At 43.3% G+C, this 26,889-nt stretch overlaps 1 protein-coding gene across 7 annotated transcripts in view; it reads left to right on the top strand.

Annotated features, from left to right (window-relative positions):
- The window catches only part of TNIK (TRAF2 and NCK interacting kinase), a 316,611-nt gene that overhangs the window by 166,328 nt on the left and 123,394 nt on the right, over positions 1 to 26,889 (top strand). For all 7 annotated transcript variants that reach the window (XM_050965788.1, XM_050965792.1, XM_050965790.1 and 4 more), the window contains exons 3-4: positions 5,015 to 5,071; positions 11,937 to 12,062. In XM_050965788.1, coding sequence (XP_050821745.1) covers positions 5,015 to 5,071; positions 11,937 to 12,062 — 183 coding nt within the window. The remainder of the gene's footprint in view (positions 1 to 5,014; positions 5,072 to 11,936; positions 12,063 to 26,889) is intronic.

The raw sequence follows: 26,889 nt of genomic DNA, 5'->3' as shown, positions 1-26,889 counted from the left end.
GATAAAGTCACAAGTCAAAGCTATTAGAATTCCCACGGTTCTGTGGTTTTAAAACACACAGAGGATGCAGTGAAGTGAGAGGCCCTCAGGGAGCCTGCTTCACCCAGCACCTCTAATTCACCCTGTTGGTGTGGTTTTATGCCAGTGGAGGATTGGGTATGTTGGAGCTCCAATCTGCCATGCCCCAGGCTTGCCCCCCCCCCCACATCAGGGGCAGGAGGCTTAAGCTGGAGTCAGATGTGGCTGTGTTGCCGCCTCAGCTTTAAGGCAGTAGAGAGTACCCCTAGGCAGAAGGGGCCACTTTTGGACAGTTTGTCTACTTTGAGCAAAGTGGATGAATCAAACCAGAGAATTGGGCCCATATAATTTGATGAGATCAGCCCTTATAGTCAAAGGCTCTCTGTGGAACCCCATGGTAATGGTTCAAAAATATGGGAGGTGGTTGTTAAGGAAAACTCACCACACCAATTATGTATCCAGCAAACTAGACAAAGGACAAATAGATACTGAGATATTTGGTTACCATTTATTCAATACTCAGACAAAAAATAATCACCTGCCAAAAAAACCATACCTGTCCGATATTTTTGCCTATTAACATTTGATAGACACACAGAAAACATGTAATCAGAGATTTCTCGATTTAATAGTCACGAGAAACAGCATGTTGTAGGCAGAATACAGGTGTTCACTCTGTACTATGGTAACACCCTCTTAAATAGAGAGATCTGATGATTATATTACTGTACAGTGTTTCTGTAAACAGAAGCTCTCTCTCATTATTATTGTTTTGTCTGATATTTACATGACTAAGATTTGTGAACCCATCAAAACTTCCTAAATAAATAATTAAAAAAATCAGACCCCTCTCGTATTTTCACAAGAGAGAGGCTTTGCACCCATATTCTTGGCTGGAATCACCTTCCCTCCTGTCCTCTTTTTATGCACTGTATTTTGTGCCATTTACTGCCCTTTTCCCCCAAAGGTGGCTGTTTTTTCAGTAATGTTTGCTTCAGTAGAGCTCCTATGGGGTGTAGGATCTGCCTGTGCCTGGCAAAACTAGGGCAGTAGGTTGTAAGATTGCGAGGCCGTAGACTCAAAGGCTCTACTGTGTGTCAATGTAAAATGATATATTATTACTTGTGGTTGCCTCTTAAAAGGTTTTGAGCTCTGGGATCCACTTGGCACATTCTGCTGTCCTGATGCTGTGTCAGCATGGTGCAAACATCACCGCATCGTGACACACACACTGTCCTGGTGCCATTGGTGACTTTTCTAACATGCGCGGTTCCTCACTAGTTGGCTCTCGGTAGAGGTTTGGTGCTCTGAGGCTTGATCTTGCCCCATTCAAGTCAATGGAAACCCATGGAATTTAATAGAGCAGGATCTATCCCTTTGATGACTATTGAATAAGATCATATGCAATGAAGTGACCTTGTCATTCTACTTCAGTAACTTGTTCCACTTGCAGTATCTCATTCAGTGTGGAAAGGCTCTGTCTCCTATGACCTCATATCGTATTGTTCTGTCTCCTATGACCTCATATCATATTGCTCTGTCTCCTATGACCTCATATCGTATTGTTCCTGAAGAATAGATATTCTAAAATAACTAAGTATTTTTTTAAAAAGACAAAACAGTCAACAGTTACCAAACTGCTGAATCGTACTGGGGAATGTTGGGGCTTTTTTATTAAAATCTCAGGGCCAAATTCCAGCTTGGAGCCCCATGTACAAATTCCATTGTGTGAGAGCTGCAGCTAAGTCTCAGACAGAATCTGATCATAAGGTAGGGCCTAGGAGTGTGATTCAGGAGCTTTGGATTATTCCTCTGGCTCTGTCACTGACTTGCTATGTGACCTTGTACAAGTCACTTCTTGCTGTGCCTCCATTTCCCCTTCTACCATCTGTCTATTCTTTGTAAGCTCAGGAAGGCAGGGCTCTCTCACTCTGTTTGTACAGTGGGGCTTCTGGGTGCTGCTGTGATACAAACAATCATTGGGAAAATGGGTGAGCCTTCTTTACTGGCACCAGTGCGTAAAAATTGTTGCCTACACATTTTCTCAGAAGATGCACCCTTTCTTTTCATTTTCTTTCCTATTTACATTCTGCATCTTTGCTGTGCGTGAGAGAGAGAGAAAGCGAGAACATTTGATGTGAGCAGTTTTGATATAATGTGTGATTCATTTGTGGGGAGAAGGAAATCAGCACTGAGCAAAATGCAGCACTTCATTATGGTACAAAAATAGATTGTGCTATAGAATATAACGAAAAAGTGAACAGTATGCATATGAACTAGCCATTCAGTGGCTGTGCCTCATAGTCCAGAAAGCTCAAGAAAATGAGCCTTTTCATAGTCTCGCTTTTTAAACGTCAGTTTTTTCTGTTTCACTGCTAGTGGGAGTTGTTTTTGAACCAGTGTGACGTTATCTGCTGACACATTCTGACTGTACAGCTTTTATTTGTGGTTTGCTATTTTTAAGAGACAGTCACAGTCAACAGTTTGGGTTCTTTGTTTTGTCGTCTCCCCTCCCATCCCCCCAACACATGTGCATACACTCTTTCCATCAAGAAATTACCTACTCTAGTGCTGTCCAACAATTCTCTTCCTATAACTCTTTGTCAGTTTATCAGTTACCAAAAAATAAAGGGTTAATATCAATTCATATTGCAATGAAACCAATAACAAGAGTGCGTTTATATGTATACATGTTTGTCAGAACTTTTAATTTAGCTAAACATTTTCCGTAAAGGGCATGGTCAGTTCATTTGAGTCCAAAATGTAGGTATCATTTAAAACAGTGTTTTAAAAAATCAGAATATGAAATGTTTGTGAAATAAAACCATCGTGTTGAATGTCCAGATGCACAATTCTCAGCGGAGATTAAACATGGGATCTTCAGCATTATGGGTCTGATCCAAAGCCTATTGAATCAGTGGGAAGATTCCAATTAACTTTGTTGGGTTTATAATCCGGTCTGTATTACCTGAGTCCAAGGAGAATTCCTGAACTGTTATCTAAGTATCAGTGGCAATCATCCATCTTGAAAGACAATGGCGTAAGCAATAAAGCAATTTAGTCACTATGTGTCATACTGCAGCATCACAAGTGGCTAAAAGTCCAATTCGCGAGTGACAGTCCTTGCCATATAATCGATGTGTAAAGCACAGGGCCAGAAAATGAAGCTGGGGTACTATTTGCATGTGAGGCCTGCTGAGCTTTCTTCTTCCTTTTTTCGCTTTCCTCTTTCTCTAAGTGGTGGGCTGTAATAGTAGGTGGAACCAGCCAATGGCTGGTTCCATCTATGTAACCAGCCTCTCCATGTATTTACCTGTCTAGTTATTTTTATTATGGGGTTGGACATGAGCATCTGATGCCATTGCCATTTATACACACAAGGTTCTCTGCGTCTTTCTCTTTCTGCTTCCTCAATTGAGCTGGACAGTATTACGCACGTGAAGCCCGTTTGTTCTATTTATTATTACTCATTAGTGATATTTATTTTAATTCAGTGAAAATGGAATTTTTGGATTTAAAGCTTCCCCTGCAACATTCTGCATCAAAACACAACAGTTTTGTGCTAATATGTGAGAACCAGAAAGTGAAACCTAGTAGACAGGAAAAGAAAATGGCCAGCCAGTTTTCACTTTTCAAGCTTGAATAAGTGCAAAATGTGACCTAGAACATGGTGAAATAACAAATTTGTTTATAAAATTCCTTCAGATTGCTAAACTAAGGCATTGAAAACTAATTTTTGATTTTATCTTCCCGGGATTTATTTAAATAAAATGTTCTTTGTAACTATGCTAATATCTATCATTATCCACCAAGTTTTCTTGGCAAATTCCCCCTGAGGTTTGGCAAAGAATTTAAACCCTAGAGTGGTTCAACATTTGTCTGTGTGTGTGTATGTATGTATGTATATATAAGACTCATTTTTGTCCTAGTTCATTCATGGAGGCTCAACTCCTCAGAATTTGACTGCTATGCTGATTAGCACGTTTTCAGTCTTGTAATATGTCCACATCAAATTAAGGCTACTCTACTAATTTGTTCCACTCCAGGACTTCATTTAGCATCAAAGTGCAGTCTCAGAGGTATATTAGTCACTCCTCTGTCCAGTCACACAGTAAACTTTTGCTTCAGAGTAGAGGGAAAAAATTCAAAGTGAAAGAACAATTTTTTTTTACATCCTTAATGGTTTTGTCTGGGTGTTTGGTTTTGTTGTTATAGATAAAATAAATGTGTGTTAAGCTCTGTTCAAAACTCAGTCGATAGGAAGTCACCAAATGACATCATGTTCTCTTTTGGGGCTTGAGTTCCACATGTCCAGCACTTTCTCAGGATCAGGCCCTGACTGAACAGTTGTCAGTGTCTCTGATTTATATGAAGAAGGAAGGGTCAGAGGGTAGTAGTTGTTTCATTGTGTTACCATGATACCTTTAGGGCTAGGTTCAAAGCCTGGCTCGAGACAGAAATGGACTAAAATTAGTGTCAATCTGTATTCTAGTGGGCATTTATCCATAATGGATAGTTTGCAACAAGATGATTGTCTCAGTACAGGAATATGAAGGGAGTGTAGTTCAGGACTGAGTGATGCTAGCAGAGCTCTTGTTTGTGGGGAAGATGTAACAAGCACCGAGAATCCTTCACTCACCTGATCAAACACATAGTGGGTGGAATGAAAGTTTCACACAATGGATGCTCAGAGGGTACTCAAGAAAAATCAGTGATGTTGGGAATACTGCCAAAGCAATAAGATTGTTTGTTTAATAATGTTATTTAAACAGTGATACAGTGACAAATTCATGTCAGACTTGTGTTGTGCATGAGGTTACTCATCCCAGGCCTAGCCCTGAAAAGCCTTACTCACGCGAGTAGCCCTGTTGACGTCAGTGGGACTGCTCCTGTGAGTAAACTTTTACAGAATTGGAGCCTATTGCAATCATTTTCTTGGTGCCAGTATGTAATATAATTCAATAAAAATTAAACTATTCCTTTTATTCTTTCATAGGGTCGTCACGTTAAAACTGGACAGCTTGCTGCGATTAAGGTTATGGACGTCACCGGGGTAATGTATCCTACTTTGGCTATTTCTATATCCATAAATTACTAACGGGAGTGGGAGGGAAGTTACGTGAAACAATGAGATGACTCATAAAAGGATTCTGTTTGGGAGAAGCAAGCGTATTAGGGCCGAGTCTTGCTCCCACTGAAGTCCATGGCAGAATTCATTTGGACTTCAGTGGGAACAGGGCCAGGCCCTGAATACAAGCTTTGTTATACAGCTGTTTAGTGCTAACGATAAACATAATCTAAGGCCCCAATCCTACCGAGACTGATGTTTGTGAGAAACTTTATTCATGTGAATAGTTCCATTGTAGTCCATGATACCATTCATGTACGTAAAGTTACTCATATGCATAAGTCATTGACTAGTTACCAAATTAGGGTCCCCAGTCCTGCAGTGAGTCTAACCAACTATATTATGTGTATGTCTACATTGCTGCCACTCACACCCCTGGCTGCAATGATGTACCCTATATGTATCTAATTAACCCAATTTCATAATTATAGAGAAATATGTCTTGCAGTGATCACATAAACATGGAATTTACTTGAGATTGAGAAAATGAATTTTTTCCAGATATTAATTGAATAACAAGATTAATGGGAAAGAACTTCTAACCATTTCCCAAAAGGCCACTGAAGAAAAAGCAGTGTAATTCTTGTACCTCTTGGAAGCCTAAACAAATGCATTTTTTATAAGGTTACTTAGTAAGAAAGAGCCTTATTCAAGAAGGAATCACACCTTGCAAAGTTCCTGCCTGGATAAACAATGCCAGATTTGAGATCAAGATTTTGCTTTTTAAATGAAATTACAAAATTTCAGAATATAGGATTTGATCCAGATCCTCCCACCTTTATTTTTTTTTAATTAACATTTTTAATTAGTTTTCAGGAATATAACATGTACAAAACTACACGGATACATAGAGATAAGAGTAGTCAATAGGCCTCACAAGCATGTTTAGCTTTACCTTAGAGAGAAAATGATGTATGGAAACAAAGAGTAAATAAATGTAAGTGAGGTGAGAAGGAGGTGGAAAAAAATATCCCCTAGTATAGTTCACCTCAGAATTTCCAGAAATCAGATTATACAGGAAATGGACAGATGAGGTTCAATAAAGATAGCCAGGCCACTTTGTGGCAAAACTGGGTAAATGATGAGCCCACAAGGGTTGTTTAGGTCTGAATTAGATTTTAGCCTGAACTCTAAATTTCCCTTTTCAGGCCAGGCTAGGGCTAACTTTGGGTCAGAGTGGCAGTCAGTGACCCTAAATTTCATCAGCTGCTTGCTACTGATTTTGGAAGGAAGTAGCAAAAATCTAGTGAGAAACACTGATCTTGCAAGATTCCTGCCCCCTTGGGACACATCTGAAAACAAGAGCCTTCTGACTTAGGGTCTGAATCACCACGCAAGGATGGGTTGGCTCTGGGGGATTCAAATCTGAATCCACCTTATTACAATTTCAGTTATAATGTAGGCAGGGCATAGCCAACAAAAATGAACAGCAATTATCACTTTTCCTTTTGACTCTGTTTTAGGAAAGCCAGGATGGCAGGTGATCCACTTCCTGCTTTTCTTATATTGATGGGTGTGAGAACCTAAAACATTTAAAGATCCAAATCCAAATATTTGGCATTGATTGGATACTCTGTTCAGCTATTTAATTATTTAGCTCTTGTGTTGCACTTACCCCTATTTAAAAACAAAGGTTTTTTTTTTTAAAAATGTACAGTAAGCAATTCTGAAAAAACAAATCTGCAAAATAGCATAAAGCCTACTACAACCTGGCCTCTGTTTTGCTTCCCCTGCCACTCCTAACTGCTTTATTATAACTCCTCCTAACCCTCAAACAACCCCAACCATGAAAAAGCAAGTAGGAGTAATATACAAATGACGAGCTTGCAAGTATCACCTGACCAGATGTAGAAAGAAAAATGCAGATGCAAAAGGAGTCATCTGCACTTCACAGTGGAAAATCCCTGTGTCATAAATCAACTAACAGCTACTCCATCACTCTCATCACTGACAGTGCTGAAAGTGAACTTGTTTTGTAGAATCAATCCCTCAGGCTCCTGGTCACAGTGCTTAGTTGTCCTTAACTGCGTTCCCCCTAATTGTATGGTACAGAAGGTTGCAGAAAGCTGCCCCTAAATTACTGCTTTTCATCTGTGTGTGTAGTTACGATCTCTGAATTATGGACTAAGATTAATTTTTAAGGAGCTGGCCCTTGCACGTACAACGTGACCTACTTCACAGAGATTATTGTAATAAAACTGATGGAGATAAAAGCATGGAAAAAAAAGACTGCTGTTATTGTCTATGGCTTATGAGGCTTTTACTTCAGGATTGAGCTGCTACAGTAGCACCAAATCTTGGCATAGTAATTCTTTTTTTTAAGAAATAAACCCCATCAAGGGTTCATCTGATGTCCCGCTGCTTGTGATTTAATCAGAGTTCACACTTTTGTTTATCTCTGTCACTGAAAGTCTCTGACACACCACATTGATCTTCAATGTTTGATCTTTGTGTTTCAGCTTTATTCAAAATAATTTTAACCTGAAGAGGGACCCAAAATAAAACCTGGGCTCCAAATGTTCTTGCCTTTTCCTCTCCGCTTTCATTAGCAGAGTGCTTCCAAACCTGTGGCCTGTGGATTACCGAAGGCCTGTGGAACACTTGCTGGTAATTGTAGCAAGTTGACAGGTCATACACTGCTAGCTCCTCCTTGCTTTCAGCTTCTTCTACAAGTGTTGGGCCTCTTCTTTGCAATGAAAAGACCCTAATACTAGAGCACCTAAATAAAAGTGCTGTGATTTTTCAGGGGTTCCAGAGTGCCTACAAGTCCCGCTGACTTCGGTGAGCACTGCCAATGAGTCTCTGGAAACCAGGCTGCTTTTAGTTCAGTGCCCATTTCTGAATGTTTTGGTTCATGTCTGCTTTTAGGGTTTGGGCGTGCCTAACCCTTTATTTGCCTGTACTACTCTGCTCTTTGAGTGACAACTAGGATGGTCATATATTTAAAATAATATGATGTCCTCATAAAAAGGGTCTAATTCCTCTCAGCTGCTGTTCCCAGCAGCCTTTCTCCCCAGTCTGAGACCATTCTGAACTCTTAAAATATCATACAGAATTTGTGTAAACTGCAGACAGGTGTCTTTCTGGCTGGGATGGGATGCTTAGGAGCAGAGGTGGGCTGGAGCCGATGGGTAGATGATATTGGAATCTAATTTTCTTGGGAGGAAAAACAGTTGCCTAGATCATCTTATGTTGGTCTTGTTGCCCTGGATTTGAGGGGTGTGTGTGTACCCCAGAATGTGATCAAGTTAACTGCAACCATGTATGTGCATTCAGCCACCCTAAAGTAATAAAACACCACATAGTTAAGGGTTAATTTAAAGCCAAGCTTTTAAAAGCAAGGTTAAAACTAGCTACAATTTCTGTTAATCAGAATGGGAGGAAAAAACAAACAAATAAACAATTAAAACTAAAAACCTTGGTGGTTAAAAAACCTTAAGTCTAAACACCTTTCATATTAAAAGTTAAAAAACGTAATAATATAGTAGAGATCATTATAACCTATGTATTTTGTAAACATTAGTTATACAAAATTAGCTCATAAAGTGTACTTTAAAGCAGTCCTCAAAAGCCATCTTAAAAAACGTTTTTCCTGCTACCCTTTCTCCCTGGTGGGTAAGAAACTGACCACTGCAAACCTGCTGTTAATTACTGAATACCGTTCCCGATATTAGGTAAATATCTGGAATGTTCTAAACCTATTGCTTATGTTTGTATGTGCTTAAGTCTAATAAATTGCAGTTTTAAATAAAGCACACTTACTTGCATAAATCTTATCAAACGGAAGTGCTATGTTCCGGTTAATTTATTCCTTACACCACCTGGAGCAAAATAGTTAAGTTGCTCCTGTTGGGAGTTCTAAAAACCCCAGGTAACAGTCTGTGCGCTTGTTAAATTGCCAGCAGATTCCACTGTTATGCTGGACAAATAAGACCAAGCAAAAGTTTCTGGCAGTACAGTAGAACAACAGGAGAAGAGATGGCTTTTAGGCCACCCTGTAATAAGTCTAATATTAGGTCAGTATAACTGATATCGCTCAGGGGTGTGAATATACCACCCCACTGAGTGATACATGTTACACTGACATAAGTGCCAGTGTGCAGAGCGCTATGTTGGTGGGAGAGCTTCTCCTACTGACGTAGCTTCTGCCACTCATGGAGGTGGTTTTATTATGCCGACTGGAGAGAGCTCTCTCCCATCAGTATAGAGCAGGGGTGGGAAAACTTTTTGGCCCAAGGGCCACATCTGGGTATGGAAATTGTATTGTGGGCCATGAATGCTCACGAAAATGAGGGTTGGGGTGCGGGAGGGAGTGAGCGCTCCCACTGGGGGTACGCGCTCTGAGGTGAGGCCAGAAATGAGGAGCACAGACTGTTGGAGGGGTCTTCAGGCTGAGGTAGGAGTGAAGGTGTGGGAGTTGAGGGCTCTGGCTGTGGGTGCGGGCTCTGGGGTGCAGGATGGTGGGACCGAGGGGTTTGGAGGGTGGAAGGGGGATTAGGGTTGGGGTAGGGGGTTGGGGTGTGGGAGGGAGTCAGGGGTGCTGGCTCTGGGTGGTGCTTACCTTAAGCAGTTCCTGGAAGCAGAGGCATGTCCCTTCTCTGGCTCCTAGGCGGAAGGACAGCCAGACGGCTTTGCACGCTGCTCCATCCGCAGGTGCTGCCCCTACAGCTCCCAATGGCCCTGTTTGCTGGCCAGTGGGAGCTGCGGGGGTGGCACTTGGGGTAGGGGCAGCTGACGGAGCCCCCTGGCTGTCCCTACATGTAGGAGCCAGAGGGAGGACGTGCCACTGCTTTCAGGAGCCATGTGGAGCAAGCCCCTGACCCCACTCCCTGGAGGAGTTCAAGGGCTGGATTAAAATGTCTGAAGGGCTTGGTGTGGCCCCTGGGCCATAGTTTGCCCACCATCAGCTGCAGCACTGTATGTATAGACATGTCCTTACTCATAGCCCTTTATGCCTATTCCTAACCACCTTTGGTGTTTACAATCTTCAGATCCTTGTAGACAATAAAACTGGTTGTTGTTTACCCAAGCTATACCTAATTAGCTCATTTAAATCTTTCCTTGTATCAGTTTCTCCAGTCCTTTAATCATTTTTGCAGCTCTTCTCTGAATCCCTTCTTAAAGACTATGATAATTTGGTCACTATAGAAAAGAAAGAAATCAGTGCTTCTCGCCATGTGTTGGGAGACATCTGGTCAGAAAATACAGTTGTTTAGAAAGAGCTCATGTTTGCAGATTAGCTGATCACCAGGGTGTCTCTTTATTTGCTAGTTTATAAAACTGAAGTCAGAACAAAACAGATGGAGTGGTAATAGAGGAGGAAGGAGGCAACATTTATTCAGGGCTCTTTAGAATAAAGCTAATCAACAAGAAGGTGTTAACTGCTTTTTCCTGTTCTACAGACATTGGGATTTCAACATACTAGAATCAACATAAAATAAAATTAGGCTTCCTCAGATCAAGTCCAGGGTAAACAAAGCAAACAAGCAAAAGAAATAGAACCCCAAAATGTGTATCCTCATAATTCTTCTACCAAAAGACTAGTTCAACTCTAGATGTTTTGCAGGCCAAATTGAACCCGCATGTAAGTTAGCCCAACTCCACGGTGGTCAAAGGAGTTCCACTAGGACTGAATTTGTCCTCAGGAGAATATTCTGAAATTGTCTAGATGAACTAGATCTTCCTAGTGCCTATCTAACTCAGTCACTGAGTGTACATGCTTTTGATAATTACACATTTAAATCTCAAATCCGACATGCTCTACAATACTTAAGCACAGCAGAGTGATCTCAGAGTTTTGCAGCTCTGCCTTTGAACTTCCCAGCTCAGCTTGCATAACCTTTCCTTAACATGAATAAATTCTAATTTTTTGTAAACATACTTTTTGGCTACTGTCCGATTTGGACTGAGAGTTGATTTCAGAGGGGCAACGACAATGGGATGACTTCTGTACCAAGGTTTGCTTTCTAGAATAATCCAAGTGGGCCATTGGCAGCAGGGGTAGAAAAGTACCTATAGTGAAGGTGATGGAGCTGCTGAGCAACTCATGTCTGGTACACCCACGAGCAAAAATAGCTATCTTCAGAGAGTTCTGAAAGACTAAACCGTGTAAAATGAATAAGTAAATAGTAACTGAGCTGCCAGTAACAATGTATAATCTATCCTTGTTGACCAAGAGGCTCAGCAGTCTGGTAACAGACTCTGGAACCATTTATGTCCTATGGCTATCTGACTCCAGACTACGTCACTATGATTTAAAGTTCTTACCATGTGATGACTGTTTTGTAGCCTGTGTAAAACGAGCCGGTCAGTTCACCTCATCACAGCTGGTAACTCGTCTTAGAAGAAAGGCCAAGTTCTGAATATGCTTGGAAACTGAACTGCTTTTTTTTTTTGCCCCTCAAAGTGGTTTTCCTAGAAGAAGGAGAAGACTTCAGTGTTCAGGCCTCTTAACCAATACTTATCACAAGCACTAAATTCACCTAAAAATTACCTTTTTCAAAGTCAGTAGTCATAACTCTTACCCTTCCAAGGCTTAGCCATGGGTCCCATTGCCTTAAATTGGAATTACACCTATTTATACTAGGATTGAACATGTGCCACGTTGTGAAGCACAGACCTAAATAAGGGGCAGAAGCAAAGTTAGTGCAGGTGGCGAGGTAGGGAGAAGGCAGAGATGTGGCCTTCTTCAATTAAGGAACTGCAACAAAGATGAAGAGAAATCATGCCAATGAATAATCTGTGAAATGTGTTCTTTGGTGTCACTGAGTTTTGTTTTTTCTTATCCCAGGATGAAGAGGAGGAGATCAAACAGGAAATTAACATGCTAAAGAAATATTCTCATCACCGAAACATAGCCACATATTATGGAGCTTTTATTAAAAAGAACCCACCTGGAATGGATGATCAGCTCTGGGTAGGCAGTGTTTTTAAATGTCGTTGTCTTCTTCCTTTTGTAAGCATTGGGGTTTGATCTACTGAGTTTCCTCCAGTTGCAGTCTAACCTCCACTCTAGGAGCCGTGGTTGGTTGGCTGGTTGTTTTAAATGCTATATCTTCATATTACTTGCACCCATTTGCAGACTGTGATATGAGAGAACACACCCCAGTTTTGCCACAAAGACAGAATTATACCTTTGATACAGGAGTTGATCAAAAATAAACACGTAGGTGGAATTTAGTGATGCATTGGAGAAAAGGAAGTTTGGCCAAATAATTTTCAGTAGAATACTAAAACTAAATAGTTGAATCCCTGGGAGTTCTGAGCCTGGACAGGCTGCAGCTTCCACTGGTGTCAGTTGGAGTTGTGAGTGCTCAGCACCTCACAGTATCACAGTCCCAAACTCTCCTCCTCCCTGCCTATCCTGCTTGTTTTCACTTGAATGCAGAGACACAAGATTCCAAAGAGGGTCTTGGTTACTTATTCAGTTCCCCAAACTTTGGAGAATGAGGTTCAAATCTAGGTCTTCTAGCATAAGAGAAATGACCATGGTCTCAGTCTGGATCCTAGTTGACATATGTCCACCACACATGTGGCAGCATCTGTTCAGGAGAGACCCAAGGCTGGAACATCAGAAAGGGTGCTGCAATTCAGGATTCCATCTAGTTCTTTGTCTCTTACTATTAGGGACACTAAAAAGTAATTCAAGATAATGTAGCAGATTTTGATTGGTTACATTGATGTAAATCTGTACTCCACTGAGTAACACCTGTGTAACTCAGATCGTCATCGGTCTCTGTAATTATATCTTGTCTTTTTTAATGTGGCACTTTTTAGGGAAAGTCACATGGTAGTCATATTGAAAAGACTAAAAATTAAAGCTCTCACTGATGGTTCGCTGGTGTACTCGTTTGAACCCCATAGAGTTGTTGCAGAGCATTGGTTTACTTAGCATTTCATGCAGCCCAGACTTTTATTTGGCAGCTCTCTAAGGTTCCCAGATAAATTGCTTCAGCTGTTTATCGTCATATGCATGTGCCAAAATGTCAACAAGTCATGGGAATAAAATAAAATAAAATCAAGGAATACATGACTTCAATGGCATCCGTGACAAAAAAATCAGCCGAACTCAAGGAGCACTGCCAGTGATCCCTGTATTTAGGTTGGCTCAGGCTTTTCATTATAAAACATTCTTACAATTTATTATTCTTTTATTTATTAATATATATATTTTTAGAACCTCTTGCACATCCTTTGTTTGTGGCAGGTCTATACAGCTCAACAAGAAGAAATCCCTTGGGCTAGAAAAGTGCCTTTTCTTTGTCCCATGAAATTCCATTCAGGGTTAATGGTCTTATAAGCTGTTAAAATTACCATTTCCTTTGTGTTGCTTGTGTTCCTTGGGAAAATATTGGTTGTTTGCCAACAAAACTAACACAACTCTTCTGAAAAAATCAGGCTCAGGCTGCCACCACAGCATCAGATGCTGTACAGAGAACGCCTGGGAGCTGCCAGAGCAGCTGTAGCATCTGGCGTAGGGGGGAGAGCTCAGCTGTGCCATGCCAGAATTGCCTTCTCCTGACAATGCTCAATGGCCCTAGTGTCCCATCCCATCTTCTAGGGCACCACATGGCACAGGAGCTCTCCTAAACTCTCAATAGAATCGTAAGACTGGAAGGGACCTCAGGAGGTCTTCTAGTCCAGTCCTCTGCACTCATGGCAGGACAAAGTATTATCTGGATCATCCCTGATAAGTGTTTGTCTAAGCTGCTCTTAAAAATCTCCAATGATGGAAATTCCACAACTTCCCTAGGCAATTTATTCCAGTGCTTAATCACCCTGACAGGTTAGGAAGGAAGAGCTTGGGTAGGCTCCCCCAGACCTTCCCTTTGATCACCATATAGCACCAGCAGTCCCTCTTGTCTCTGGGATAATAGCTTTCTCTTGCTGCTGGCTTTGTAGTTAGCCCTATAGCTCAAGTGGTAGCAGTCGATGCTTCAGTGCTAATGCTAATGGACGTTCTGGGCTCCCACCGTGTTGACGGTGCATAAGCTTGTTATAGTTGCACATGTTGGAATTTGTTTTTACCTTGTTGCTGTTTCTGTCTGATGATTAGCTCTTTTCTGGTCAGACAATTTTATTTCTAAAGCCCCTATCTAAGGGCCTCCACAGCTATCCAAACTTGCTAAAGAGAAATAATGCCAGGAAAGAATCTCACATAAATAGAATAACCTCCTTTGTCAAACCCTCCCCACCAGGCAAATAAATGAGCTCCGCCTCCTTCAGATAACTGGAACCAAGAAGGTGCAAGCGGGAATTGTGATTTCCCCCCCGAGCAGCGGTTCTCCAGCTTCACTGCACTGCAGTCCCCTTCTGACAACAAAAATTATTACACAAACCCAGGAGGAAGAACTGAATCTTGATCCAGAGCCCAAGCCCCGCCTTCAGCCTCAGGTCCGGGGTGTGCTTTGGCTTTGGCTTCAGCCCTGGTTCAAGCAAGTCTAATGCCAGCCCTGGAAACCCCATTTTAGCAGTCCCAACCCACAGTTTGAGAACCACTGCCCAGAGGATTCTGGTGACCCCCTCCACAAGTGTGCAAGGGAGAAAGCTTCTTATATCCACCCCTCCATTTGTATCCCTTTGGGCTTGATGACTGAGTGCACATCTATGACCTGTGTTGTACAGGAGGTCAGCCTAGATCTAATGGTCTTTTCTGGCCTTAAAATAAATAAATAAATAAATCTATGAATCAACCCCTCAGGAGCTTGGCCAGATTCTGGACCTTTACTTGAAGAAGGGATTAATCACAACCATTTAAAGCTTGCGGGCTATTGATGAAAGCCCTGCTAAGTTCTATCCTCTTTACATTTAAAAGTGGTTGAGTGGATAGAGTTTTAGAAAGTCTATGTCCTGTACTGGAGCTGAATAAGAGGTGTTTGAGGGAAACTCCTTTGACAGTGGGAGAAGGGCAGTGCTTTTGTCTCCACATTAAATCACTGTTGTTTGAGGTATCTGATAGAATCCTCATACGTTCCAGTTTCATCAGTGGTTGCTTTGGAGATAAAGCCTTCTTTATTTTTCAGCGGCTCTTTATTGAAATAAAACTGTTTCTGATAATGCCTAAGTAATTCTCTCTATCGACACTAAGAGGGCTGATACGGAAATCGAAAAAGGGAGCTTTTTCAATAGAGATTAAGATCTCTCGGAAACAAGGCAAGCGTCTGACAACATATTGTCATTCCTGTGCAGTACCACAGTGGTGAAGAGGTCTTTCACTTCTACTATTCTCCATTCAGTAACAGCAACCAGCAAAGAAATAAAGAGCTACTACGCCGACTAATTTTCCTGCAGCTAAAACTGCACACCGCATATTCTGCTGTGTCTCCTGACACTACAGATGCAGTGTCACAGATCTGACATATTTGGAAAAGAGAAATAAAAATCACTTGTATACTAGGAAATGGAAGAGCAAGGTCAAATATTTGACATTGAAGATGGTGGTGACTTCGGTTTTTTTCACCTTCTTCTGCATCATAGAGTGCAGGTCACTGGCTGGGGGTATCTGGGTGTATCTCACTTAGTCTTGTCATTGGAGGCGCCTTTGGCATTAGTGCACCTAGGTCTCTCCTATTCTCGGTCTGTATTTAGTCTTTTGTGGGCTGTGTAATACTTTGGTCTAATTTTAATTGCTGGGTTTAGTGTGCAGCTGCTAGATGATGTGCAGGAGGTGAGACAGGGTGATCTGATGGTTCCTTTAAGCCTTTAACTGAGTGGCTCTAAGTGTAAAAGACATTGAAATTGGTTTAACCAGGTGTTGTTCAAAATGTTGCTTTCAGATGTGCATGATTGATATCTTCGATCTTCTCTCTGCTCATGCTGATCTTCTGTCAATGGAGGTTCTATGCATGTAGCTAGAGAAGACTATCTGAGACAAAATTTACTGCAAATCTTAGAGAATTAGACAAGTATTCGTTTGTCTTATCCAGGTTCTAGCAATGGGCATAAAGTAGCAGAGCTCAGCTAACAGGTTGACTAGGCTATAAGGTCACTCAATACAGAGGAATGTTTTTTGGGAAATAGAGCTAAAGCGAACCAGCGAAACATAAAAATGCAGCTCTGATTTCCCCAGCTGTCTTTGTGTGTTGGTGCGTTTTGTCAGCTAATGTCTTCATTTATTAGGGCCAGACTGTGCCTGGTCTTTGTGGGTGCACAGAGAAGAAGGCAGAAGAAATCTTTCCTCCTGCTTGTATGCCCTGGTAATTGCGGACGATCAGTCTGCTCAGGGTAGTGCATGGACTACTCCCTACACATCCCCCTCTGGATGCAAATCTTCCTTCAGCGGGCATGGGAGGAGGGGAGACAATGGCCCCCGTTGCATTAATTTAATGGAATATGTGGGCCCACAGAGTTAAAGGTATTAACATTACCCTAAAATTGTCCAACATTAAAGAGTGTTAAACGAGGTTCAGGGGTTGATATACAGATATGCTTTGTACCATGGCAAACACCGTTAAACATCTGTTAATCTTTTATTAAGGATATAGAAAAGAAGGAGAACAGTTAAAGCATTTGAAGGGTAAGTTACTAAGTAAGACTCATTTTCACAATGTCCCTTTTTCCCTTTTCCCTTGAGCCGAGGGGAGTCTTTAGAAGGAAACCCCCCACCTGTCTGACCATCTCCCAGATGGTATTAAAGATGGTGGTAGCTTCCCTTTTGGAGAAAAGAGAAGAAGTTTGTTGAGATAGGCTAAAGCTGCCAGTGTTGCTGCTGCTGTTAAAGTCCAATCTCAATTCCTAGAAGACAAAACAAGATAGGCACATACGCAAAAGAGGAAATAAAGAACCACACAGATTTAAAAACTGCAGCTTCTGTCTCTGGTGTTGAATTTAACTGGCAACTTCACTGCTTTGAAAAAAAAAAAAACCCCAAAAAACAAAAAATCCAACACAGGCACAATACGTGGTCTTATCAGGTACTTTGAGACCTTGCAAACATGTGCCAGCGCCTGGCTGTTTAGGGCATTGCTTCTAGCTGCTTTTTTCTGGTCACAGGCTTTCAGCGTGTTGCAAAATACGCAGTCTTGGCTGGCTATGCCAGACTCTTAAGAGACAAAAGGGAAAAGGAGAGAAATAGGAGAGAGAAGAAATAAGGCAGGAAAGGAAAAGGACGGTTGGGGGAAGGGGGTGACCAAGTCTCACATTGTAGATGGTGTTCAGGATTTATCTGGAGATGGTGGAGGTTGCAGTGTCTTCTGGATCCCTTTTTCAGGCCTGGTCTGATCAGGACGTTTCTCAGGATTAGGGGTTCCAGGTGATGGTGGGCATGGCAGACATGATGGTGAAGCTCACTTCTTCCCCTTCTCTCATCTTTCAGTCAGCCAGTGTCACAGTAACCAGCTTTTCTCCTCCACTGATTTTTTTTCTCTTCTTTTAAGGACCCCAAAAGGGAGTGATAGGCAGAATAGTTCTTCCTCTCATTATTTTGTCCACCGATTAGATCTAATTTCCCACACGCCAATTTTGGTTCATTGATTTCCAGCCCCACACTGTTTCATTTATCAGGCATGATCTGAACATGGTCCTTGATTTATGGCAGTAGGCCTTTTTGTTTGGGCTAATTCAATCTGTCTCTTTATTGCACCTTTTCCCATCAATATTTGTTGTTACAGGTTATTGTGACTTTTTTTTTTTGAACTTTCACACACTGTTCATAGCTTAGCTGACAATTAGGGGAAAATTATAGGCCCAATTATTGCAACACCCCCTCCTCCAGAGTGACCTACCATTTAGCACAGGCCTGTGGGGGGCGGGAGGAGGCAGCATGCACACCTCTTGTGAACTAGGGAGCTCCAAACACAGAGAGACACATTCCCTACACAGAAGAATGTGCAATCTAAGGGCTGGTCCACACTAGGGGGGGGAAATCGATCTTAGATACGCAACTTCAGCTACGTGAATAACGTAGCTGAAGTCGAATATCTAAGATCGGATTACTCACCCGTCCACACCGCGTGGGATCAATGTTCGCGGCTCTCCCTGTCGATTCCGGAACTCCGTTGGGGTTGATGGAGTTCCGGAATCGATATAAGCGCGCTCGGGGATCGATATATCGTGTCTAGATTAGATGCGATATATCGATCCCCGAGCAATCGATTTTAACCCGCTGATATGGCGGGTAGTCTGGACGTGGCCTAAGAAGACAGAGGATGAGCAGTGGAACCACAAGCAAAGTGATCTGTGTGATGGTAGGCACAAAGTTTGTTGGTGAAGTTTGTTTTTTTTTATGAAGTTAAACGCACTCCTCCCCCCATCATCCCTCCATCTTATCACCTATTTGATCCCAAACATCAATTCCCAGCCTTAATTCCAGTCTCCTTATGACCTGTCTCTGATCACTGGACTTCCTATCCCCACATAAATGAGTAGTTCACTCAACAGATAAATAAAGTAAATAGAGTAGAGGACAGTGAACAAATTGCTTGTAGGTGTCGTGTCAGGCATCAAGAAAGATTAAATGAATAGAGGGTAGTGGCCTTCCATACCAGCTCAAAGAGAGCATTCTATGTATTGTGCATCTCTGTTCAAGAAAACATGGTGTCATTTGAGAGAGGCAGACCGCTAAGATTTTTGAGGTTGGCATCAGCGTCAGAACACTGGGCATGGGGAGGGGATGTAAGTGATGGATTTTTAGAGAGGGGTAGAATTATGCAGGGGGTCATAAAGAAACTTGTACTCTATTGCAAAAGTGATCAACACAAAGAAGCGCTTCCTGAGCACACTGATATTCCAGAGTTGATTCTGGAAATATCATCAGAAGCTGTAGGGTTTCTTCTTAAGTTCAGTATGTTACCCTGTGGCTGTATGCTGTGTGTAGATATGGGTGTTGCTTCGCTGGATGATTGTCATCTGTCCTTGCCATCTGCAGTGTGTTGAAGTGGTTAGCAGAAAAGATCTGCCATGCATGTACAATTGTATAGGATTTTGCTGCTGCTTCTAGAATTGGATTTGCACTGCATGCAGAGTAAGCTTCAAGCTGGTGACAGCTGAGGGCAGAGCAGCGGTACTGTAGTCATTCCCCAGTGGGTGAAGTACCCGCCTTTCTGGCGGGAGATGGATTGCTTCCATGGCAGCCCTAAAAATGAGTGGCAAAGTAGATTTATAATGGGGGGAGGGGGAATTACAAACATGCAGCCTTCAGAATACCTGCCCTTGGCAAGTACCTCAGAGTCCCTGCTTCTGTGCCCTGCCGTGCTGCCCTCTGCCACAGTTGGGAGGGACTGCACTCAGTCAGCCTTTCTGAAGATATAATGTCACTTAGGGTACATCTGCACTACGGGATTATTCCGATTTTACATAAACCGGTTTTATAAAGTTTGTGTAAAGTCGAGTGCACGCGGCCACACTAAGAACATTAATTCGGTGGTGTGCGTCCATGGTCCGAGGCTAGCGTCGATTTCCAGAGCGTTGCACTGTGGGTAGCTATTCCGTAGCTATCCCATAGTTCCCGCAGTCTCCCCCACCCCTTAGAATTCTGGGTTGAGAGCCCAGTGGCTGATGGGGCAAAAACCATTGTCGCAGGTGGTTCTGGGTAAATGTCGTCATTCCTTCCTTCCTCTGGGAAAGCAACGGCAGACAATCATTTCGCGCCCTTTTTCCTTGGATTGCCCTGGCAGACGCCATAGCATGGCAACCATGGAGCCCATTCAGCTTTTTTTTTTTTTTTTACAGTCACTGTATGTGTACTGGATGCCGCGGACAGAGGCGATACTCCAGTGCTACACAGCAGCATTCATTAGCTTTTGCATGATAGCAGAAATGGTAACCAGTCGTTCTGTACCATCTGCTGCCAGTGTAATTTGGCAATGAGATGACGGTTATCTGTCGTTCTGTACTGTCTGCTGCTATCATGGGTGCCCCTGGCTGAGATTGTCTGGGGGCGCAAAGGCAAAACTGGGAATGACTCCCCGAGTCAATCCCTCCTTTATGGTTTCTAAAAATAGAGTCAGTCCTGCCTAGAATATGTGGCAAGTATACTAGAGAACCAGTGTATCAGAGAGCACAGCTGCTCTGTGTCAGATCCCGCAGAAATGATGAGCTACATGCCATTCACGGGGGGTGCCCCTGCAACAACCCCACCCATTGCTTCCCTCCTTCCCCAACCTTCCTGGGCTACCGTGGCAGTGTCCCCCCCCATTTGTGTCATGAAGTTATAAAGAATGCAGGAATAAGAAACAGTGACTTGTTAGTGAGATAAAATGAGGGGGAGGCAGCCTCCCGGTGCTATGACAGTCCAAGCAGGACATTAAGCAATGTGGGGGAGAGGAGCCCAGCATGCCGCTGCTATGATAGTCCAGGCAGGACAGAATCTTTTCTTTACACAGGAAAGGGAGGGGGCTGATGGAGCTCAGCCCCCAGTTGCTATGATGAAGACGGTTACCAGCCCTTCTGTACCATCTACTGGAAATGACCGAGAATCATTCCTATTTTCACCCAGGCGCCCCCGGCCAGCCTCACCTGAAGCCAGCACTCATGGGTTGATAACAAGGATGGTTACCAGTCCTACTGCACCGTCTGCCACCGGGCAGGGGAAAGGAGTGGATACTGCTCTTCATTGCTGCAGCATCGCGTCTACCAGCAGCATTCAGTAGACATAGGGTGACATTGAAAGAAGTCAAGGAACGATTTCTTTCCCTTTTCTTTCATATGGCGGGGGTGTAAATTGACGAGCTATTCCCTGAACCACGCCGGACAATGTGTTTGAACCTACAGGCATTGGGAGCTCAGCCAAGAATGCAAATACTTTTTGGAGACTGCTGGGGACTGTGGGATAGCTGGAGTCCTCAGTACCCCCTCCCTCCCTCCATGAACGTCCATTTGAGTCTCTGGCTTCCCATTACGCTTGTCACGCAGCACTGTGTAGCCTGTAGATTTTTTTTTCAAACGCTTTGGCATTTCGTCTTCTGTAACGGAGCTTTGATAGAACAGATTTGTTTCCCCATACAGTGATCAGATTCAGTATCTCCCGTACGGGCCATGCTGGAGCTCTTTTTGGATTTGGGACTGCATGGCCACCCGTGCTGATCAGAGCTCCACGCTGGGCAAACAAGAAACGAAAATCAAAATTTCGCGGGGCTCTTCCTGTTTACCTGGCCGCTGCATCCGAGTTGAGATTGCTGTCCAGAGCGGTCACAGTGGTTCACTGTGGGATAACGCCCGGAGGCCAATGCCGTCGGTTTGCGGCCACACTAACCCTAATCCGATATGGTAATACTGATTTTAGCGCTACTCCTCTCGTTGGGGAGGAGTACAGAAACCAATTTAAAGAGCCCTTTATATCGATATAAAGGGCCTCGTAGTGTGGACGGGTACAACATTAAATCGGTTTAACACTGCTAAAATCGGTTTAAATGCGTAGCGTAGACGAAGCCTTACAGACAGATCAGCTGAGGGGTGGTTCTCCCAAGAATGATCCTAAATCAGGATAACTCCAACTGCAGCCAGGCTGTTAGTGAGCAGATGCTCCAGATATGTTTATGGAAGGGATGGTATGATGGGATAGCTTAATTTTGGCAATTGATCTTTGATTATCAGCAGATAAGTATGCCCAGTGGTCGGTGATGGGATGTTGGATGGGATGGGATCTGAGTTACCGCAGAGAATTCTTTCCTGAGTGCTGGCTGGTGAGTCTTGCCCACATGCTCAGGATTTAGCTGATCGCCATATTTGGGGTTGGGAAGGAATTTTCCTCCAGGGCAGATTGGCAGAGGCCCTGGAGGTTTTTCGCCTTCCTCTGCAGCGTGGGGCATGGGTCACTTGCTGGTGGATTCTCTGCAGCTTGAGGTCTTCACTCCACAATTTGAAGACTTCAGTAACTCGGACATAGGTTAGGGGTTTGTTATAGAAGTGGATGGGTAGGGTTCTGTGGCCTGCTTTGTGCAGGAGGTCAGACTAGATGATCTGATTGGTCCCTTCTGACCCTAAAGCCTGAGTCTATGAGGTACAGAGGTGCATGCGTCAGGGGAATCCTGCAAAAAATAGAAAAGGAAAGATTTTAAAATGTAACAATATGACCTGGAGCCATTTTATCTTTTCTTATATTTTTCAGCATTTAAAATCTATAAGTGCCAGTTTTACTCTTGGCACTATTGGTGTAAATCCAGGGGAACTCCCACTGCAGTTTAGATTTACACTGGTGTTCCCGACTGCCAGGGCTGGCTCTAACTTTTTTGGCACACCAAGCAAAAAAAAAGAGCTCCGCCCTGCTGTAACACCCCCCTGCCCACCTGAGCGCCACGCCGCGTGAAACCCCCGCCCCCCTAAGCGCTGCGCAAGCCCCTGCCCCCTGAGCACCGCGCAAGTCCCTGGCTCCCCCGAGCACCACGTCGCCTGAAGTCCCGCCTTCCGGAACTCCATGCCATGCCACCGAAGCCCCCCCCTGAGCAGCACGGCGCCCAACCCCCGCCCCTCCGAGCACCATGCCACCGAAAAGCGCCACCCCCCTCCAACCTCCACCCGGCGGAAACACAAACAAACAAAAAAACCGTCCAGCACTGCCCCGCCAAACCAAAAAAAAAAGAAACCTGAACACTGCCCCACCCCACAGTGCCACCCCAAGAACGTGCTTGGTCGGCTGGGGCCTGGAGCCGGCCCTGCTGACAGTAGAATTTGGCCCATAGTGATGATCCAAATCCTGCTGTCATTGACATGGATGCAAACTCATCCACTCTTCTGGGGGGGTTGCACATATGTGTACCTAAGAGCAGAACTGGTCTCATTCTGCAAACCATGTTTGCGGATCGCAGATCAGTTGCGGATACAGATTTTGTATCGATGCTGGGCTCTATCGTTCTGTTGAGTGTTCATTGGAGAATGTCTCTTCACAGCTGAAACCTTAACCAACTCAAATTGAATATTTAGAAGTTTGAGCTTAGAAGGAAAAGATTTAAACTGACCTTTAATTCTGGTCAGTTCCTTCAAGGCCCACTTTCAGCAATAATCCACATGACCTGAGAGCAAAATACAAAAGGAATGCTTGGAAAGAGGCAGTTATAAGGAGATTGGCATTGAACAGGACTGGTTAATGGAGTGTGGCTGAGAGGATAGACAGTGTGTCATAAGCAAGACTTTCTGCTGCTTTGTGGCTAAGTAAGCCCAAGCTATTTAATTTCCAATTCCGTTCAAAGCTATTTCTGCAGGACCCATGTATGTATTGTAACTCTCAATCCTGTGGCTGTGTCCACTCATTTCTCTTCCACTCTTTGAAGTTCTGCTTAGTCCTGACAATAACCATTTTCAGCCTTCCTAAGTGACATGAATTACTTGTCTGGCCTCGTGCTGTTAGAAGGTGCTAACAGAATGTAGCCAGGCAAATTATTTATTTATGAAAGTCTGCACGGGTGTTTATATTGTAGGCCACTGCCTTCAAAAGAAGGAGACTGGTGTGTCAGTGGCATGCATTTCTGTACCCTGCGGGCTAAAGCAGCCAGACAGACATGTCATTGTGGTTGTGGGGCCTAAGCTTTAAAAGGAGCAGAGACAGAGAACTGTAGGTAGCGCTCTTTAATTTGCAGCCTGTTCTAGCTGGGATGCTTGTAGAGTCCATTAAAATCCACTTTTATTTATTCAGCTCAGCATGTTGAATGGGAACATTCCTTTCTACTGATTTTGTATTAAGCATAGATTAAAATATTCAAATATTTTCTCATTTTCAGAAACAAGCAGCAGCTTTTCTGCTGAATTACCAGGTGAAGGTTATTGAATTTTTAGTGCCCTGCTATTGGCTCCAGGTGTTAATAACTGTGGTTGTAGTATAAAGAGTAATGATGCGTACAACAATAAAGAAGTGGGCCTTTATAAAAGAGCTATGAAAGCATAATGGTCCCTAAAAGGTTTATATTGGCTGGGGTCAACACACTGACCTGTGCTCAGTCCCATTCTGATTCCAAGCACAGACCTGAGTATAGGTTTTGTACCCCCATATGCAAAGTAATAAGCACAGGATTTTATCCACCTTGCTCCCCACCTTTTGGTCAGTTCCGTCAACTCTCTCTACCCACAGCACGCACCTGGACAACTCCGACTGTGGTAACACACTCTGCCTCCAGCCCCCATTCAGATAATCACTACCAGTTGTGTTTTGTGAGACCTTCTGCAGCCTATCTACATAGACAGGAAACCAGGAAGTGGAACTGATATCAGTGCAGCTTGGCCCTTGTCGGGCAGGGCAGTTAGAAGATTTACTCTCTGAGGTGGCCTGCAGGCATTAGAGTCTAAGGGGGCCATTGCCAGGGAGCCTGGGCCTATTGATTGATTGATTGAATGCAATCTTGGCAAGCCAAGCCACCGCTTTCTTATCAACAGTGTTGAAGGTGCAAAGGCCTCCAGGAAGATGAGTCATTTTGCAGTCCTCAACAATGTGTGTCATGGTTTGTGGCTGCCCACATTGATATAGTGGACTGTGTCTAAAATGCCAAAGAAATTCTGCTGCAGCACAAATTCCATGTCCACTATGAAACCGATTGAGAAGGCTCCATTGTCTTTGTGGTAAATCAAACCTGGGTTGACACTGAATGGGGTCCGAGACAAGATAATGATTTGTCACTTTCTCTGCGGACCATGAAGCTTGCTACATGTCCTTTATCATAAATCCCTCACCTAGTAAACTTATCCACAGCAGGTAGTGTGAGTGCAGATGACCATGTGGTGGATTAAACATGTCTTCTGTTAACAATAGATGTGGCATATCATCTAATTTCATCATGAGCTTTGCTATGCTTTCCTCTCTGTGAATGCTAGCTGATTGAATTCGAGTCTAGGACTGAGCATTGGCTAGTAAGTTGGGGAGAGGGATTTCAGTAGCACTCTGTGTTGGCCTAGCTCTTCTGCCATGGAAGTCGATGGGTATTTTATCATTGTCGCCAGTGGGAGCAAAGTTGGTGCAACACTGAGCACTTTGGAAAATCTTACCTTTGGTGTGTAGTGCAGTGCTCGGCGAAGAGCTGGGACCTATGTGACCATGACGGTTACTTAGGCAAGAGCCCACCAGTGCCCAAGGGCAGGTCATTGTCATGTTTCTATTCAGAGCTCCTAAACCCTAGTTTCCTGGTGTGAACTGAATACCAGAGGGTTTCCACTTCAGAATCCAGGGTTAAACATGGCTTGGATTGATTGAACAGTTGGGACTCAATCAGTCGCTTTTGAGGGGAAGGGTGTGGTAAGAAAGAACTTGGTGTGAGGGACAGGAAAATCAGTCCCAGGAAGGATAGCGAGTTGCTGCAGACAAATAGTTCTGGAGAGAGCCTCTCTGGAGCATTGAAGTTCCTCAGGGAGGGTTCCAGATCAGTCTGCTGGATAATGGCTTCATGCACAAGTGTTAGTCATTTTTGAGCTAGCTGAATGTAATGCACAGTGGCGGTGGGGCCAGAGGGGATCTGGGAAATGTTTTTGGAGGCCACTTCTATATCAAGAGAGAAATGATTCATTCACAAGCTGAGAGGATTCATGAAGCAATACGTTCAGAGAATGCAGGCCACAATGGAGTAACAGCTGCTGTGCATTCACATGCCTTATATGTAAAGATTGCTGCTCTAGTCGAACATAAAAGGGAAAATAAATGCTAAATGAACTATATTTAAAATCCTTAATGATCAGCCATGGAAATTAAATTTCAGAATGTGATCTTACCTCCATCCTGTCCTGCTTATAATTTAAGTTACGAGTAATTTTTATTAGCATTTCAGGTTTAGTATCTTTCCCCACCCTTCAATATCTCCAGCATTTAACAATCTTGGTAATGATACAAGCAGTTACTAGGCTAACTGCTATATTAGTCTTGCATCTACAGGCAATATTACACAGATTAGAAGGCACATGATGCAAGAACATTTGAAGATCTCTGAGCACAGTGCAAATATGAGGGAATGAATCCTGATAACCAATCCTGTCGCATACGATCAGGTTTATCACCATTTTATAGATGGGGAAAGCTGAGACTCGGGAAGTCTGTTGAAGAGCTGGGGGTGGAACTCAGATCTTTTGATTTCTACCCCATTGCTTTAGCCACAAGACTATCCTTCCCTTTGTAGTGGGCAGTTAGAAAACAGGGCAGGGACCATGACTCCTGGACACGATTACCAGCCTTTTGCCACTAACTTGTATGATGACCCCGAGTAAATCACTTAACCACTCCAAACCTCTGTTCTTAGATGCCTAAAACGAAGGTATTGGCATTATGACACAAATGGTGTGATACATAATGTCTGTAAATTGCTGTACATATGCAAAACACTGTTATGGCTGGTCAGCGGAGAAGGTGAAGATAAAGCTCAATACAGCCCGTGGCCAACTTGATTGAATAATTTCTCCCAGCAAAGCTATATTTTTGCAGTACTTTGTGAATTTAAAACACAAACAGGCAATTCAGAATGTTATGGAAGAACAATTTCACTTCACATATTTTGTCCATCTCTATTTGTAGCAATTGCTTAGTTCTTTATCTCTTCAGTACAAAGCCTTCACTAGAAATGCTGTTCTTTGAGTCAGAGGTCCATTATCCTTCTACTGCAGGCTGAGATACATTGACAACATTGTTCACTGGCTACTTCCCTTTCTCTTAGGGTACGTCCAGACTACCTGCCGTATCAGTGGGTTGCGATCGATTTATCAGGGATTGATATATTGTGTCTCATCTAGACGCAATATATTGATCCCTGAACGCGCTCCCCATCGACTCCGGAACTCCACCGAAGCGAGCGGCGGTAGTGGAGTCGACGGGGAAGCCGCAGACGTCGATCCCGCGCTGTGAG

The sequence above is a fragment of the Gopherus flavomarginatus genome, chromosome 8 (genome assembly GCF_025201925.1).
Source record: "Gopherus flavomarginatus isolate rGopFla2 chromosome 8, rGopFla2.mat.asm, whole genome shotgun sequence".
Taxonomy (NCBI): Eukaryota; Metazoa; Chordata; order Testudines; family Testudinidae; genus Gopherus; species Gopherus flavomarginatus.
Note: the sequence above shows the minus strand (reverse complement) of the source record. Positions and strands in the feature narration are given on the sequence as shown.